The sequence below is a fragment of the Ambystoma mexicanum genome, chromosome 12 (genome assembly GCF_040938575.1).
Source record: "Ambystoma mexicanum isolate Mex_15411 chromosome 12, UKY_AmexF1_1, whole genome shotgun sequence".
In the NCBI taxonomy this organism is placed as follows: domain Eukaryota; kingdom Metazoa; phylum Chordata; class Amphibia; order Caudata; family Ambystomatidae; genus Ambystoma; species Ambystoma mexicanum.
In genome coordinates, this window is record NC_090936.1 from 511,093,041 (window position 1) to 511,112,236 (window position 19,196).

Sequence of the window (19,196 nt, forward strand, 5' to 3'; positions counted from 1 at the left end):
ATGTGTGCACCTGTCCGAGCAGGGAACTGAAATCTTGTGGCCTTTGTGAACTTGGCTTTTGTTGAGGTGAGTGCCCCGGACCAGTAGGTCCTAGTCCCTGTGACCAGTGGGGCCATTCAGGAGGGCTGTGATTTGCCCAGTAGTGGGCTGCAGTGCCTGGGATCGGCTGGTGGCGAAAGCCGGTGGCCTTTCACTCTGTGGTTTCTGGCCGGTAGAGGTCTTGGAGTGGGGGATCAGGAGGCAATCGTTACATGTATGGTTATGGGGCCTCCTGGCGCAGTCCCCAAACTTTGGAAATGCGTGGAAGCCGGGGGCGCCTCACCACCATGCACCTCCTATGCAGAGAGATGGAATTCATTCATGCCAATGTTTAATGTTGTGATTAAGTGATTCATTGTAAAACTGTTTTTCTGCGTCACATTTGTGGATTTGCGTTTGCTGTGAATAAATATGGCCTTTTTAGTTCCAAAGCTGTTTCTGGTGAATTACTCTGCTCTTGCCCGATGCTCCCTGCTCAGCCGACAGAGCTAAGCAGCCTCCGGATGAAGAGGCGACTAGGTTGGGCGGGGGGAGGCAGGAGTGGCGGAACAGTGTCTATTGACCCCCAGACTCAGGTCGCCCTGTCCTTTCCCCACGCAGAGCACAAAGGTGGCATCACGCTGCCACAGTTTCAGCGGTTGGTGCGTTGCATGGGAGAGGAGTAGGGGGCGGTGCAGAGAAGCAGGGAACACATTTTGCAGGCTTGGCAGGTACGTAGAGGGGACCGGCAGGGCATCGTCTCTCCATTTAAGGGGCGCCGAGGAGGGTGCAAGCACTGACTGTCTCGTATTCCTCGTCGGGAGTCCTGCCACCAGTCCCGCTTCTGGCCACACACGCTGGAGACCACGTTGATCCCCTTTTTCCATCCAACCCTCCCTACAGTTTCAGGTTTTGGGGGGAGGAAGGACTTGGGCGATGGACGTCCTGGAGGACATTCATTTGCCCCTTTGCAAACAGTGACGTCAATTGGGGGTCACCAGGGGTTGCAAGTGCGAACCCTGAGGTCACCCTTTCCTTGTGGTCTCCCTTGCTACCCATAAAAAAAAAGAAAATTCTTTTTTTTTAATTTTTTTAAATGTAAGCTGCTGGGCTGGCTGTGGCCAGTGCCTTGTGGCTCTTTGTTTCTGGAGTGGTTGGCTTTCTTGTTCAGGCCTCTTAAAAAAACAGGGGGTTGCACTAGTGTAACACTTTGAGCAGTGACCCTAAACAAGAAAGAATAGGATTACAAAATAATTTGTCTTTCTGGAATCATATACAATAATTGCTAGACTCCTTAAAGGTTTATTACAAGCACACTTCAGGTGGTGAGTCCCTGATTTAGTCTGTTCTTAAACACCTCTACTCAGGCTTTCATCCTTCTGAGGTCGATAAATGAGTACCAACACAGATATTGTATGTATATGTGTTCTATATGAAGCGCTTAAGTGTAAGTGCTTTATAATAACACATCATTATCATTTGGTCTTGGATGTCTGCTTGCATTCACCGAAATTTGGTAATATGGGCCTATATACACTGATATTAACGATATATAGGGTGAACCATTCTTGTATGAAATGTATATCACATTATAGTGATATCGTAACCAGATATTTCGTTGTGTACTTAGGAACAATGCTATTTGATGCCCCGGCATGTTTTGTCAAGGGGTGAAAGGTTGTGTTCCTTCGCTTCCCATGATGTAACTTCAGGGTTGGGTCAGATGACATCACTTCCTGTGAGGGTCGTGTGATGTCACTTCAGCTACCAAAAAACAAGAGTAACAGCATTTTGGTGAAATGACATCCCTGTTCGCAGGGCCCCAGTTCTTGGAATCAGCCGGTGGCGAAGGCAGCTGGTCTCTTACTCGGGGGTTTTGGTCCGGTAGGGATCTTGGGGCTGGGAGGGCAGGATCAGGAGGCAGTCGGTGCACGTAAGGTTATGGGGCCTCCTGGTACCTTGCCCAAAATGTGGGCATGGCGGGGAGGCCAGTGGGGCACCTTACCAACATGCACCACCCATGTGGCGCGAAGGTGCCACTTGCTGTAGGGAGACGGAATTCGTTCATGCAAATGTTTAATGCTGTGATGAAGTGATTTATTGTAACCCTGTTTTTCTGGGTCACATTTGTGGGTTTGCATTTGCTGTGAATAAATGTGGCCATTTTTACTTCCAAAGCTGCTTCTGGTGAATTCCTCTTCTCTTGAGCACTGCGCCCTGCTCAGTCTACTCAAGTTCACTAATTGAGCTTCATCTGTTACCCATGGGGTCTCTTGAGAGTTTTCATGTGAGTTACGGATGGATTTGTTCGGGACACTCCTGCATGGGACGCACCTCAAGAAAGCCTGGGCACTTACTGTTTTAACACATTTCTTTGTTATTCACAGTGCCTTCTCTAATATGTAAAGTGTTTGGAACTGTGTTGGAAGTTTCGGACTGAAAGCCCACACACATCTCCAGTAATGTGCCACGTCCCTTATTACTGGGCAATGAAAGCAAGCAGTAATACAGCTCCCCTTTTAAAGCTTAGTTTACATCAATGATGTCTGCTAGTGCGACCTGCAAAAAAGAAAGTCTGCCGTTATATGGATATTCACATTTTCTTCATATCATAAATAACAACAAACTGGTAGTTTGTGTGAAAGAATCGCTGTTTCACTGCTTAACCAAAGTGTGTGATCCTTGGCAGATACTTTAATCTCACTGTGTTTTACCTCTAAAAATTGTGCATTCTCAAAGCTTGCTAACTTTTGTACATCACAATACTGGTGTCAAAACAGGCCAAGATCAGTTTGTGATTGAGGAATGTCTTTGAGAGATGGTTTCATTAGGCTAATAGAAAATATGAATTTACACACAGCGTTCAAGAGGGTGTTAGAACATGACTGGAGCGGCAGTGCAGGGGAGAAAGAGGGGGAAATAGACACACATAGAGAATATTGCAGGAAGTGGGAGGCACACATAGAAAGTGAGACAAATGGAGAACTACGAAAATAAATCAGGACACAGTAAGATAAATTGAAATGGGTCAGTGAGCCTCAGCAGGGTCCCAGTGTGAGAGCGATTTTAAGACCATTCCGAGGCTGAGCTCCCCACCACCCCCCTCAGACCAGTTAAAGCCTACGTTGGTGCGTACCTGCATTGCTTTCTTTCCCATTTTAAATCACTACGAATTAGTCACCCAAAAAATGAAGTCACGCCCTTTTTGACCATGCATTTTTAACTCAAACGTAGGGGAGATGTGTGAGGGTGTGTGTGCCACTGCGGTGGGTGTTGGGAGATGGTAGGGCTCAAGTACTAAAAATGCATTGTGGATATTAGTTTTGCTTGTTTACTATTAGGATAATAGAAAGAAAACAAATTATGTATTGATGCATGTTCGTTTTGACTGCTATAGATGTGCTTTTTCGGGGTTTCCCAGTCCTGGGTGCCTGGAGGAAGTGATTAGTGTGGCCACGTGTGCAGGAGGAGCATCGTCACCATTGATGACGAACCTCATCATCCAATCAAAATTGAACACTCCCGCTCCACTGAGCATCCATTCACAATGCAAAGCAAAAGAAACTCACGTCAGGTGGCACGTCGCCCGCACAATTCGCCACCACCAACGTCAATTTTCCCCATGCAATTTTGCACCACTAGAGCAAAACAGCACATATAGGACATTTAAGATAAGTTCTTCATTTGCTCCCCTGGCAGATTTTGTATAAGGCCTGGGCCTTGCTCTCAATCTGCCCAGTCTCCTCTGAAGGTGTCATTCTTTAACGTGTGCAGTTTTGTGGGTGCAGAAGCTTGGCATCTTTACATGTTTGCATGGACGTCCTTTCCCTGGGTGAAATCCTGCAGGTGTGTTTCGATGACACATATCTTGTTAAAAGCCTACACGGAATTCTGGAGATATCACGTGTATCTGAGTTTGCCACAGAGGGTGGGGGATACAGATGATTACACTAGGCAGGTGATACAGGTTAGTAAGGAGATACAGAGGGTTACAGGAGGGGAGATACAGAGGGTCACAGGGAGGGGATACAGGTTACGAGGGTGATACATTGGGTTACAGGTAGGGATACAGAGGCTTACAGAAGGGAGATACATAGGTTTACAGGCAGGGGATAGAGGGTATACAGAGGGTACAGGAGAGGGATACAGAGTCTTACCAGAGGGGCTACCGAGAGTTACAGGCTGGGGATACAGGTTAGGGAGGGGATGCAGAGGGTTACATGAGCGGGGTACAGAGGGTTGCATGAAGGAGGAAGGATAGCTCAGGGGCAACGCGTTTGTCTTGGAAGCAAGAAAACGCGGCGCAACACAGGTTCGAATCCCGAGCTTAGAAACCACTCCTGGTATTAAGCATGTTATAAATGAACAATTATACATTTATAATAAGGAGATAAACAGTCCTACAGGAGGGGGATACAGAGGCTTACAGGCAGGGGATACAGAGGCTTGCAGGAGGGGGATACAGAGGGTTTCACTGGGCAGGTGATGCTAGTTAGGGAGCGGGATATAAAGGGTTACACTAGGCAGGGGATACAGCGTTACAGGAGGATACAGAGGCTTAACGGAGAGGGATACAGACGGTTACTCTAGGCAGGGGATACAGGTTAGGGAGGGGTGCAGAGGGTTACACTAGGCAGGGGATACAGCAGGTTACAGGAGAGGGTACAGAGGCTTACAGGAGAGGGATACAGATGGTTCTCTAGGCAGGGGATACAGGTTAGGGAGGGGTGCAGAGGATTACACTAGGCAGAGGATACACCGGGTTACAGGAGAGGATACAGAGGCTTACAAAATGGGATACAGAGGTTACAGTAGGCAGCGGATACTGGTTAGGGTGGGGTATGCATCGGGTTACAGGAAGGGGCTTACAGGTTAGGGAGGGGGATACAGAGGGTTACAGGAGAGTATACAAAGGCTTACAGGAGGGGATTCAGAGTTTTACAGTAGGCAGGGGATACAGGTTAGGGAGGGCAATGCTGACCCTTTCTTAGGACTAAAACATTCTTGTACAAATGCTCCTTCATGGTGACACCGAGACATATTCCGAGGAGTGTGTATTTCCCTGATACAAACCAAAGGGTAACTAGAGTGGAAAAAGTCTGGAATAACATGAAGGCATTCTTATATTACTTTCATTGATGGTATCACGAAAGAACCAGAAACGTGAATAGGCAACAAGCCCAGAAACGTGGATAGGCAACAACGTACTTCAAATAGTGATCATAACTGGTATTTTGCAAAAGGAATACATATTGAATATTATGTGATTTGAATACTTTGCAATATTTGAACAAAAGTACATATGTAAGAGAACTAAATAAATGAAGCAATAAGAAAGAAATGTGCTTCCTTGGAGGAATAAGGTGCACCGAGGATTATGAACCCGTAGGCCCTTTAAGCGAGGTAACAGATTAAAAGAGGGATGGGGATGCAGAATTTGCTCTTGCACCAATATGGGGGATAGGAACGTGATTGAAACTCTAACATCAGGTGGACAACTTGCGACCACCCCTAGTTCAAGTCATCTTCACTGCCATAAAATGCAGTGAAGATGACAGTGAAGTTCACTAATTGAGCTTCATCTGTTACCCATGGGGTCTCTTGAGAGTTTTCATGTGAGTTACGGATGGATTTGTTCGGGACACTCCTGCATGGGACGCACCTCAAGAAAGCCTGGGCACTTACTGTTTTAACACATTTCTTTGTTATTCACAGTGCCTTCTCTAATATGTAAAGTGTTTGGAACTGTGTTGGAAGTTTCGGACTGAAAGCCCACACACATCTCCAGTAATGTGCCACGTCCCTTATTACTGGGCAATGAAAGCAAGCAGTAATACAGCTCCCCTTTTAAAGCTTAGTTTACATCAATGATGTCTGCTAGTGCGACCTGCAAAAAAGAAAGTCTGCCGTTATATGGATATTCACATTTTCTTCATATCATAAATAACAACAAACTGGTAGTTTGTGTGAAAGAATCGCTGTTTCACTGCTTAACCAAAGTGTGTGATCCTTGGCAGATACTTTAATCTCACTGTGTTTTACCTCTAAAAATTGTGCATTCTCAAAGCTTGCTAACTTTTGTACATCACAATACTGGTGTCAAAACAGGCCAAGATCAGTTTGTGATTGAGGAATGTCTTTGAGAGATGGTTTCATTAGGCTAATAGAAAATATGAATTACACACAGCGTTCAAGAGGGTGTTAGAACATGACTGGAGCGGCAGTGCAGGGGAGAAAGAGGGGGAAATAGACACACATAGAGAATATTGCAGGAAGTGGGAGGCACACATAGAAAGTGAGACAAATGGAGAACTACGAAAATAAATCAGGACACAGTAAGATAAATTGAAATGGGTCAGTGAGCCTCAGCAGGGTCCCAGTGTGAGAGCGATTTTAAGACCATTCCGAGGCTGAGCTCCCCACCACCCCCCTCAGACCAGTTAAAGCCTACGTTGGTGCGTACCTGCATTGCTTTCTTTCCCATTTTAAATCACTACGAATTAGTCACCCAAAAAATGAAGTCACGCCCTTTTTGACCATGCATTTTTAACTCAAACGTAGGGGAGATGTGTGAGGGTGTGTGTGCCACTGCGGTGGGTGTTGGGAGATGGTAGGGCTCAAGTACTAAAAATGCATTGTGGATATTAGTTTTGCTTGTTTACTATTAGGATAATAGAAAGAAAACAAATTATGTATTGATGCATGTTCGTTTTGACTGCTATAGATGTGCTTTTTCGGGGTTTCCCAGTCCTGGGTGCCTGGAGGAAGTGATTAGTGTGGCCACGTGTGCAGGAGGAGCATCGTCACCATTGATGACGAACCTCATCATCCAATCAAAATTGAACACTCCCGCTCCACTGAGCATCCATTCACAATGCAAAGCAAAAGAAACTCACGTCAGGTGGCACGTCGCCCGCACAATTCGCCACCACCAACGTCAATTTTCCCCATGCAATTTTGCACCACTAGAGCAAAACAGCACATATAGGACATTTAAGATAAGTTCTTCATTTGCTCCCCTGGCAGATTTTGTATAAGGCCTGGGCCTTGCTCTCAATCTGCCCAGTCTCCTCTGAAGGTGTCATTCTTTAACGTGTGCAGTTTTGTGGGTGCAGAAGCTTGGCATCTTTACATGTTTGCATGGACGTCCTTTCCCTGGGTGAAATCCTGCAGGTGTGTTTCGATGACACATATCTTGTTAAAAGCCTACACGGAATTCTGGAGATATCACGTGTATCTGAGTTTGCCACAGAGGGTGGGGGATACAGATGATTACACTAGGCAGGTGATACAGGTTAGTAAGGAGATACAGAGGGTTACAGGAGGGGAGATACAGAGGGTCACAGGGAGGGGATACAGGTTACGAGGGTGATACATTGGGTTACAGGTAGGGATACAGAGGCTTACAGAAGGGAGATACATAGGTTTACAGGCAGGGGATAGAGGGTATACAGAGGGTACAGGAGAGGGATACAGAGTCTTACCAGAGGGGCTACCGAGAGTTACAGGCTGGGGATACAGGTTAGGGAGGGGATGCAGAGGGTTACATGAGCGGGGTACAGAGGGTTGCATGAAGGAGGAAGGATAGCTCAGGGGCAACGCGTTTGTCTTGGAAGCAAGAAAACGCGGCGCAACACAGGTTCGAATCCCGAGCTTAGAAACCACTCCTGGTATTAAGCATGTTATAAATGAACAATTATACATTTATAATAAGGAGATAAACAGTCCTACAGGAGGGGGATACAGAGGCTTACAGGCAGGGGATACAGAGGCTTGCAGGAGGGGGATACAGAGGGTTTCACTGGGCAGGTGATGCTAGTTAGGGAGCGGGATATAAAGGGTTACACTAGGCAGGGGATACAGCGTTACAGGAGGATACAGAGGCTTAACGGAGAGGGATACAGACGGTTACTCTAGGCAGGGGATACAGGTTAGGGAGGGGTGCAGAGGGTTACACTAGGCAGGGGATACAGCAGGTTACAGGAGAGGGTACAGAGGCTTACAGGAGAGGGATACAGATGGTTCTCTAGGCAGGGGATACAGGTTAGGGAGGGGTGCAGAGGATTACACTAGGCAGAGGATACACCGGGTTACAGGAGAGGATACAGAGGCTTACAAAATGGGATACAGAGGTTACAGTAGGCAGCGGATACTGGTTAGGGTGGGGTATGCATCGGGTTACAGGAAGGGGCTTACAGGTTAGGGAGGGGGATACAGAGGGTTACAGGAGAGTATACAAAGGCTTACAGGAGGGGATTCAGAGTTTTACAGTAGGCAGGGGATACAGGTTAGGGAGGGCAATGCTGACCCTTTCTTAGGACTAAAACATTCTTGTACAAATGCTCCTTCATGGTGACACCGAGACATATTCCGAGGAGTGTGTATTTCCCTGATACAAACCAAAGGGTAACTAGAGTGGAAAAAGTCTGGAATAACATGAAGGCATTCTTATATTACTTTCATTGATGGTATCACGAAAGAACCAGAAACGTGAATAGGCAACAAGCCCAGAAACGTGGATAGGCAACAACGTACTTCAAATAGTGATCATAACTGGTATTTTGCAAAAGGAATACATATTGAATATTATGTGATTTGAATACTTTGCAATATTTGAACAAAAGTACATATGTAAGAGAACTAAATAAATGAAGCAATAAGAAAGAAATGTGCTTCCTTGGAGGAATAAGGTGCACCGAGGATTATGAACCCGTAGGCCCTTTAAGCGAGGTAACAGATTAAAAGAGGGATGGGGATGCAGAATTTGCTCTTGCACCAATATGGGGGATAGGAACGTGATTGAAACTCTAACATCAGGTGGACAACTTGCGACCACCCCTAGTTCAAGTCATCTTCACTGCCATAAAATGCACGTTTCATTGGCTTATCGTACTATAGGGCTCTCTGTTACATGCCATCTATGATTGGTTGGCACGCTTGTACCCTTCTGGAATATTCCACTCGCTAGCAGCACGGAAGCTCGTACCCCACGTGCCAGGGGGTGAACTTGACCTCAACTCCCCACCCAATTAACCTATCATCCATCATCACTCCTGCTGTCTGTCATTCGAGTTATCTTTTGAACTTGGCCTTGTAGAGTTTCACTGTGGCCTGAGAATAAAAGGGGAGTGTGAGAACAGCCTTATCTTCAGTCTCTGTGTGGCTTGCCCAAAGTCTATTTCCATCTGGACCATGTGACAGGAGACCGCATTTCGAGCTCTTTTCTTGCATTTAATACTATTAAATCAATAAGACTTGGCACTTAGTGTTTTTCCATTGCTCCTCAAACAGGAGCTTGCCTTGCTTCACACGTTATTGTATCTTCTCGAATAGATAACCAGTTTCTTGGCTGCTTCAACCCTTGACACTGGGCTGGACAAGCCTTCTCGATACTTCCTCCATCGTCAGCTATCATTGTTTGCTGTGCCACACTTTTGTCCTTTTCGTTCATGGGGTCCAAGTTTGCTAAAACACGATGCGGAACATCCAGATTCTATGTGCATTCCTATATGTATACATTGGAGCGTCGTCTGCAGTCTATTCACTATGTGGCCAGCCTTCATGATTACTTAGTCTACTTGCGTTACAGCATCTGTACAGTTATAAATCGATTCGCATTGTCTTCAGTGCTCTTCGCACGCACAATCTTCATTTCCACATATCAAATGTTACTCAATTCTTTACATTGGCATCAGATTCTATAGGACCTATATACTTTCTTCTTTGGCATCTCTTCTTGGTGCGTCATTCCCGCTTCACCTAACGTCACCAGTCTCTTGCCATTGTCATTTCACACTTCTTCAAGCGTTTCTTTCAGGAGACCATCAGCTTTTAAAGGATACTTCATCCAGGGCTTTCCTCATGAATATCTCGTTTCGAAGACTTTTGCGGTATAGGCCCCCTTACTGGAATTGCGCATGTCACCCTTTCCGACTTCCAACATATGGGCAAGATAGGGGCGGGACTTCCAGTAGAGGCATTTGGCTCCTCCTCTACAATTACTTCTGAAAAAAGGCCGATGATGTCACATGGATTCAGCGAGAGATGTGTCTGAGTAGTGGATGCCATAGTAGAGCAATGACTAACCCTACGCCTGAGTCCCTTCGGCTGTCTGAGGACCTGGGTGGGTTTGGGGCAGTATTTTCTACTAGGGCGACAAGTGTGTAAGACTTGTGCACAAGAAGGAATTGCTTGCACTTACCAGCAGGGCCTCTGTTACATTAGCAGTCGCCATGTAAATGCCGTGGAACCACATGGTGACGAGGTTAGTGTGAAAGAAAGACTATGGGCACTTGATTGGCCATAAGAAGGGAATTATTTCTTTACAATGCACTTATCTATAACAATAGAGCATATATGCTGTGCAGAAACGTTTTTATAACCAACGAGATGTATATGCATGCCATACCAGTTCATGGATTATATGTATGCATGCATGGCAGACCTGTTCATTACCTGTGCCTCAAAATGTGTACACTTTCTTCCTGCTCTTCTGGTCCTTGTTGTTCCGGACTAAGCTGCAGTGTACACCCTTGAACGTTGTACTGGATGCATGTACAGACTTTAAAGGTACGTTGAGTTAGTTAGGGCCAGCCTATGGGCCTATTTCACTGGCTGAGGTTAGTCATTCAAATTCAGAATGCAGAACAGCAATAGAAATTGGCTGCACTAGCCATACATTTTGTGATCTTAAGTGCTTATTTTTTCTTTATCACATGTGTTAGCTTAGGCCAAGTTACTAGCACCACTTGCTCGTGCAGACAGAGCCCTGGGAGGACCACGGCCACGTGATTACCAGGTAACTCCCCTCCAGCATGGTTTATCAATATGATGGGGTGCTTTTCCTAGCCGGTAAGAGAGCTGTGTTTTCACTAACTTTGACCCCCTTCTCCACCTTTGTCCGTGACGTTGTACCAGGGCAATTCAAGATCTGGAGCACCTAGAAACAATTGAGGGCTTTGTCTATGTAGCTCATTGAACCATCCACACATTTGGATGATGGAAAGGCCTCCAGATGCTCTGGGAGTGGCAGCTCTTCCCCAGATGGGCGGCCTCTGACACCTTGGTTGTCCATTGGCCTGTCTCTAGTTCTTGACTGTCACGAGATCAGGTGATCTCTTCCCCAGCAATACACACACTCAGTAAGGGGAAACCGAAAGAGCCCACAGTCTGTGGGGCACTCGCGTCTCCCGCACACCGTACCAGTCAATTCTTCAATAACGAATGATGAATTTTAATTAAAGATCCCCCAACCAGGAATCTTAGTTTTACCAAAACAGTTTCAATTAGATTTTAAATTAAAATAACCACTTCCACTCTGTTTCACCAGGAACTAAACCTCTTGCTACTACTTGCAATATGCTCCAGAAAGCTTATTAGTGGATGCTGAGATAAAATGTGACACTTTACCATTAAGAATGACCCAAACTGCGCTGGAACTGTAGACTCGGGCAGTGGCGCAATGAAAAAACAAGATGGCTGCCTTATATATTGGTGCCATCCGGCCATCTGCGCCCCGTGATGACGTGATAGGTAAACAAAGCACTCACGGAGCGCTATCATATACAGATAACGGAATACTGCATCCATTTGTTGGCATTGTCCTCTAATTTGTAACAAAAAAGAAGACAATAATACATACATTTTCCTATGATGAAACAGAGTGTAAGTAATTATTTTAATTGAACATCCAATTGAAACTGTGTTGGTAAAACTAAGATTCCTGGTTCGGGAATCTTTAATAAAAATTCATCATTCGTTATTGAAGAATTGACTGGTACCCAGTAACAAAGGGTGTGTGGAAGATGCGAGTGTCCCACAGATTGTGGGCTCTTTCTGTTAAGTTCTTAGTATACCCAACCCAGTGCCAGGGTTGTAATTCTCTCTTGCACCCTCTATAGCCATAAACCATACCTACACACATTCAATTTAGGTGTGCTCCTCACCATCTTGGTATTTGCACACACAGTAAGGTGCCATGTAGCGTGATCTGCCTTCCTGTGTCATACTCGGCTGAAACTGTAACCTGTAGCTGGGCCATATGGGCCATTTTACATGTGATATGTATGAACTATGTGTTGCATGTCAGATCTACAGTTGATGTCCAATTTGGACCAACCACGCTGAAAATCATTTTGGCTAGTTTCCGTGACAAATGCAGATGGTGGGGTCTTCCCGTCATGCCCACACCAGTCGGAACCTAAGGAAGGTCCACTGGACATAAAAGCTGGACAAAATAGCTGATGCGCTTGCATTCAGATAGAAAAAATGAAAATGACGTATGTTTTGGGAAATCAATTGGTCATACTGAAAGTAGACCCGGGCATGGCTAGAGAAACACAAATGTGCCTACGCTTCCATATTGCTTTTGCTTTTGAGCTGTGCAAAAAGGTCTTCAATGACCCTCCCTAGAAGGCTGCGCCACCCGGCAGTGGATCGCAGAAGGGGATCGCAGTACAAGCAATGTGCGAGCCACCATGGTTTGGGAAATAATTGACGAGTGGTCAGTTACAGTCCATGTGGGCTGCGCCAGTATTGGTGGCTCTTCCTTATGCGATGCTCTAAGTGGCTTAGTGATGGCCCCTGTGCTAGAGGTGGCGATGACCTCTTTTCATATGTGCAGAACTAAGGCATTGCTAGGGGGGGCTGAGAGGGCTATAGCCCCAGGACTTTTGGTTGCAACCCTGGATAGAAGCTCAGGGACTACAACCAAAAGGCTAGCTGGCCCGAGTCCCGACAGTCCCGACACTAGCATAACCCCAGATCTTTTCCGGACCTAGGAACACCCCATGTCCAGAATAATCCTTCCAGTGAGTGGCTAGCAGGAAGAATGACGGCATATGTGTTTCAAGATTTTGGAGTAGGCAATGCATTACAAACATACTATGTATTGTAGGCTGGCATGCACCATAGGATTTGTGGGCCATGAAGGAATGGTTGGCAACAATGCAAATAGTAGATGCTCTGCGTAGCGAGTCCATGGCCTTCCAAAGGAAGTCTAACTGTACCTTCATATTCTAAAGGTCCATTTCAAAATGACGTTAGGGGGTTTCCTTGCTTGCAGCTGAAAACACCTGCATGTGTATGTTAACAACAAGTGCATTGCTCTGGTATAGTTTCACGTTTTCAAATGAAAACCAGCATTGGAAAACAGTAAATATGTTTTTGGGGCATGAACAGTTTAAGTTGGAGCAGTTTTGTAACCCAGGAGCACATATCTTATCACACAATTAAACTCCAACCACATTCACTGCCTCACACCAAAGAGCAGAATGGAGGGTAAAACATGTCTGGGATTATGGAATGGCTTTTAGAGGGAGTGTTCTTTGACCAGCAAATATGCAAGTTTCAGGCTTTAGTTTGTGAACACTGAATCCTCCTCAGTGAATATGTGCATACCATCAGCCCTAGCTGGAAGCTTCATTCTGTGGAAAGAAAACTAGATTAAGCAAAGGATTATGTTGCCCTGTAAAGTGAGCACTCAATGGTGACTATAACACACATTAATAAAGGACTTCATGTCACCCTAGAACACTACAAATGGAAGAGTCCCTCTGGGCCACTAAACAGACCAATGTGTTGATGGACCTTGGATGCAGGTGCCGGCGGCTAGCTAAGACTGTGCCTGGAATGATGAGGGCTCTTATACATGCAGCATTCTTATGGCATATATTTGGGTACTTTATTCCTAAATATATGGTCACCTACATCTGTCATATAACTCGGTGTGATGCTCCTCTGATGTAGACGGTTCCCGATGCCCATCCATAGAATAAAGGTCAGACTCAATGCAGTGAAAAACCTAACATGCAGCCTGCACTTTTAGGCGAGGAAATGCTGCCAGAAAATGATGGGATGTTTATTAGTGCATACGGGTGATTTGTGGCACACACAGTGGGCTTCAGGGTGAGCGGACAACTAAGAAAAAGGCTGTACACTATATCAAATGTCATTTGTAAAGCCCAACTTTCATTGCACAAAATGTTTGAGCAGTGGGGTGCTGGATAATGGGACGATGTATGAGCATGTTCAATATTCCCATGCCATCAAAAATGACTGAATTCTCCATGGTCCCACAGAGGCTTTGTGAGATCAATCGGGCAGTGGGGCATGGTTAAAAACCCTGCCGAGAATGCCAGACTGCTTCAGCACAGGTCTCTCCTCCTCAAAGTGAAGAGGAGTAAACCCTCCCCCTTTTTAGTGATAGACAGGCAAAAACAATAAATCCCGGACGAGCCCCGCCTTCCTGTGTACAGTCTAAATGTCAGAAGCATTTTCCATTGAGGCAGCCAGGCTGCTCTTATTATAGGCAGGTACATTAGAAAATATGTGACACTGCACACATGTATTTAGGAAATCAAAAAACAAAGAAATGCTTACATCGCGCACAACATAATTGACACAGAATATAGATTTCTGATATAGAATATAGGTCAGCAAAAAGCAGACATTTTCCCCCAAAAATGGATGTCACGTCCATGTATTGCAAATAAACTGCAGTGTTGAGCAAACAGAAAATATAGTGATGTGTGCAGACTTAGGAATGGAGTGCATTGGGCAGAAGCCAATATGCAGTGATTCAGTGATGCAGCAGTTTAAATAGCAAAATATATTATTGCTTACAAATGAAGCTGACATAAAATCAGAGAAAAGATAAGCCAGACGGGGTAACCAATAGAAAGCCAGACAGCTTATCTATGTCTTGGACACAGTGTGCTAAGATGTCTGAAGCAACGTGTAATTTCCAAAACCGTTTTTCCAGTTTTAAGGTTGTGAAATATATCTTGTCATTTAGAAAATGTGGAAAACCCCTAGTCATGATGGTTAGCATAAATTAGGTCAATGTAACAGAAAATGATCATGTGTTTCAGGAAGTGTTTATGTCCAATGGAAACCAAGTGATGTATTTGGCCTATCAAAATAGAAAGTTCATACCAGCATAATGATTGTGTAATTTACGCCACCGTATAAAACCATGATGGATGCAGAAATGCAGTGATATTTTTTGTCCAGCCTGTGAGACAGGGGATTAAACAAGAAGTTCCCAACCAGCTGCCTGTGTGTCTCTTTCTTGCATGGTGTATATTTATTTCCATGGAAGGTTGACTGTAAGGAGTTATGGCTAGGAACTGTCCTCTTTAACAAAAGTGTTTAAACCAAATTACCGCAAAGATCTGCTGAGTCATCAATTTACTTACCAAAGTAAAATCCTTGCTAATGGGCTTCAAATAGATTTGTGCACAGCTTGCCAGCTTAGCCAGCAATACAGCAGCAATACAGTACAGGCTACTTGTGACATTTTAATAGGGAAGTCGATACAGCAAACTTAATATTGCAGGATTTCCCTAAGGCACCTTGTGATATCACAGTCTTGCCTCACTTGACTCTGTAAATAGTCACCATCATGTAATTCATGTGCGCTTACACCCTGTTCTCCAGCTGGCACATTTGCCAAGTGATAATGGCATACTGTTCTGTTGAATGATGCTTTGCCTCCCCCGAGCTAACCTGTGAGGGGACCTAGAAAGTCAGTGAAATGAAAGCTGTAGATGTTGAAACTAGAAGGGTCCCCTGATGTTTGACTGGCTCGTCCTCTCTCCTCTCTGCAGTTCTCACAGCTTATCAAGATCCTCCAGAAGCTTGGAGCGGAGAAGTTCCCGCTGGTCGACCAGTCTTTCTTCCCAAGTCACCGGCAAATGGTAAGTGCTGATGCCTCCTGATTTGGATCTCCAAAGGCCATGTCTGGTTGCGGCTGAAAATCATTGTGTCACCAAGGAGTGGATTGGGCATTCATGTGACCTGTCAGTAAGCATGTTGAAATGGGACCGCTAATGTCTGAAGCAAGCCATGAAAAGCATGAAAAGCATTGGGCAGTCATTACATTTCCCAAAGTCTGCTGACTTTTATTGAAATAAATTTACGGATTTACAAAACCAATGTACAAAATCGTGCCACTCTGGGAGGAGGATGAGGGCAGGAAAGCCAGCATGACACATTCCATACATGCCAACATGCCTCATTCCATTTGGGAGATGATGGCCCAGTCCTGGTTTTCCGTTTGCACTGTGGGGTGTGTTTTTAGGGACATTGTGAATTATGAATCATTTGTTTCAAAGAACGTTGCGTCATTTTCTTAACTATGAGTGAAAAAGGTAGGTGGTCGCTGACACTGGGGTCTGTACAAATACGAATATAGAACAAAAGTGGGGGGTTGACTATTGCAGACCTCAAACCTGTGAACTCTCAATAGAGGCTTGGTGTAGTCGCGTGTGTTTAGACTAACAGACCCATTAGTCACTAGAACCGTCAATATCACTCCCCCTAAGAATGATTGACTTTCTATTGCACTTCAGAGGTTACAGGTGTACAGCACCTGTTGTAAGTCTAAACTGTACTTATGATTGATCGACTGGGCTATATGTAGTGCAATATTAGGCCTCACTGAATGACCAGGTTGCTTGAGGTGAGACCTGCTAGCGTTTTGCAAGTACCAGGGCTCTCTCCAGGGACCAGGAGCAGTAGAAACTGTCTTTCCCAAAGCAAAGGGGTGCAAGGATGGCCACTGGGAATGCCCAGGCCCACCTGGAGGAAAGACAGTTCAGAGAAAACGAAGAAACACAGCATTGCACCCACTTCATCGATGGGAAAGGACAAGCACTGAATTGCAAGGTAGCAAGAAGGAGATTCTGTGCAAAGAAATTTAGGAAATCTTAATTATAAAACACATTCTCTGTTAAGTATTCACAAAAGAATATAAAGTTTTTGTTAATAAATGTGATGGGTTCTATTCCAAGTTGTGTGATATGGTTTGTGCTTTAACACTGTGAAGACCAAACAAAGGGCCCGATTAAGATGTGGAATAACTGCACTGATAGACTTTTAGGAGTAGTTTTAGCATGCAACTGTCGAATGTGCAAAAGCAAAGCTCGCCCCAAGTGGGATAGATCTTTGCATCCTTGTTTGATGGTGTCAAGCTGCCAGCGAAAAGTTAGATGGGAGCACCCCGACTGCGGAGAGAGATCTGATGGACTTTTAACCGCTGCCCTTCTTTGTAATGCCCCATTCGGGACCACCTTCTCTGCCTACCTGGTGACCATGTTGGGTAAAAGAATGCTGTCTGGGAAGAGTCTGTTACGTTTTTTAATACAGAAGGGTGAGCGCTGTATAGTGTAGCATTTATTTCATATCTCCACTATTGTCCGAGGTACCACGAGGCCTGCACTCAAGGGGGAGGGGTAGCTGTATACTCTATCCTTTGTTTATACTGTTAAGAGACCCCTTTTATTTTTAGTATAAACCCCCCCTATAACAAAAAATCAGGGGTCGACCCATGTTTTTCACGATGAGTTTTCTGTCCACAAACTCCCATGTCTTCAAGGATTCAGAGGGATTTGACTTGCGGCTTGAATGAAGTGAGAGACTTCAAGTTGTTGGTCAAGGAGATGATATGGCAGCTCAGGTGTGCTTTAATGCTGGTGGTGTGATTGATGGTAGATGGTATTGTGCTTTTGCCTTCAGTATGTCAATGGCAACTTTGATAGAGGGGTGGCACAGTGTTTTGGGGGGCTTGGGCTATGTCTGACAGTTTGATGGTTTATGTCGATTGGCCTGGTGTTGTGGTCAGTCAAGCCCACTGGTATCGGGCATACAAACTTGAGAGATGCAGATAAAGCAACTAGCAGATCACATGTGCTGCCTTTGTTTTGTAAGGCTTTAGTTCCTTGCTGTTTGATGTCCAAGTTCGAGATAGCTTCTTCGGGGTCTTAGTAGGTATATTTCGTAGAAGATTAAAGTCAAGGTGGATGATGTTGTTGGTTGCCATCAGATGACATGTTTTCTTGTTTGGAGGTTTTTGTAAATCACGAGAAACATGGCTGTCTTTGAGGGTGTGAGTAACAAGCGGCATGCAAGGAGCTCTGTGGAATTAAGGGTTGTGGTTTTCAGGAGAGTGCAGTCCCACACTGTTTTGTTGATCACTATGTAGCCTCTTATCTTGTCTGTGCTATCAGTGTGTTGAAAGTTTAACCTGTAGGTATGAGAATATCAAGGATGCATGTGGACGTGGAGGGGGCCATATCTCTACAATAAAGAGTGTGTCCAGTCTGCGGTAGGTGTTCAGCACAGCAATCCCTGTGGCATGGGGAAACATGAAGTATGCATTGATGAGCATTAGTTTGTGTTTTTGGTAGGTGTTTAGTGAGCAGTGATGAGTGGAATATGTGTGAGATTATGGGGGCTGAAAGTGCTTGTGTGGACTGTGTGGAGATGATTTGTGTGTGAGTGATGGTGGAGAGTGTGCATGACATGAGGTGCGTGATGCACATATGGTAGGTGCACACCTGTGGTGCTAGGATCAGATGTTTCCCTTGCACCTATCCGTTTCCTAGCAGTACCAAGCAGAAGTTGTCCAAAGATGTCCTCCTCTTTTATTTTACAAATTACCTTTCCTGCTTTCTCCCCTCAAATTTCTTCTCAAGTTCCAGAGCAGCTTGTCCCTAAGTGTTGATTCCAGTCATTGTGGAAGGGGTTCACAAAATAAATGAATGAATGACTAGGAGAAGTGCCGATGATTTGTATGTGGCATCAGAAGAGAATTTGGTATATTCTGTCAATCACATGTCTCCAGTGAGCCAATCTGGGCCTTCGGAGATGCACATGCGAAATGCGTGTAGTTGTGGGTATCTGTGATCTGAGAAAGCTATTGGAGCTCTTGTCCCCTAACCTCTACCTTGACCATTCCCGAAATCTTGAGATCACAGAGGGTTTACCAGCTGCTCAAAGGTCAGCTATGAATCCCTACCATGGTCAGGCCTTCACAGAGATCTCCCTCCTACCCAGACACCACCAAGACTTTGGTTGTCAGGTTCGTTCAAGAGGTTTATATCAGCAGCTAAGCAATGAGCAGTGACCTCCTATATCTCCAGAGACGAAGGAGAAGATCCAGCCTGCTCATGTGTGGTTGCGAGTCCTGTTGCATCCCTGGATGGAATGCCGCTTGCCACATTCCGTCTTGCTTTGCTGTGCTCAGACCCACATCGGCCCAGATAAAACATACATTCACCTTGTTTTAACCAATTGAACATACATCAAGCACCAGAGGAAACATTATCAGGAGAGCTTCGATCTCCGGTTCAGTGTCAATTTCAATCACACAATGCAGATGGGAAAAAGCTCAGAAC

General features: G+C 45.2%; 1 protein-coding gene across 1 annotated transcript in view; it reads left to right on the forward strand.

The window, feature by feature from the left end:
* The window catches only part of SYN3 (synapsin III), a 1,663,181-nt gene that overhangs the window by 902,743 nt on the left and 741,242 nt on the right, over positions 1–19,196 (forward strand). Inside the window, exon 7 of the mRNA XM_069628788.1 lies at positions 15,627–15,716. Within this exon, the coding sequence (XP_069484889.1) occupies positions 15,627–15,716 (90 nt within the window). The remainder of the gene's footprint in view (positions 1–15,626; positions 15,717–19,196) is intronic.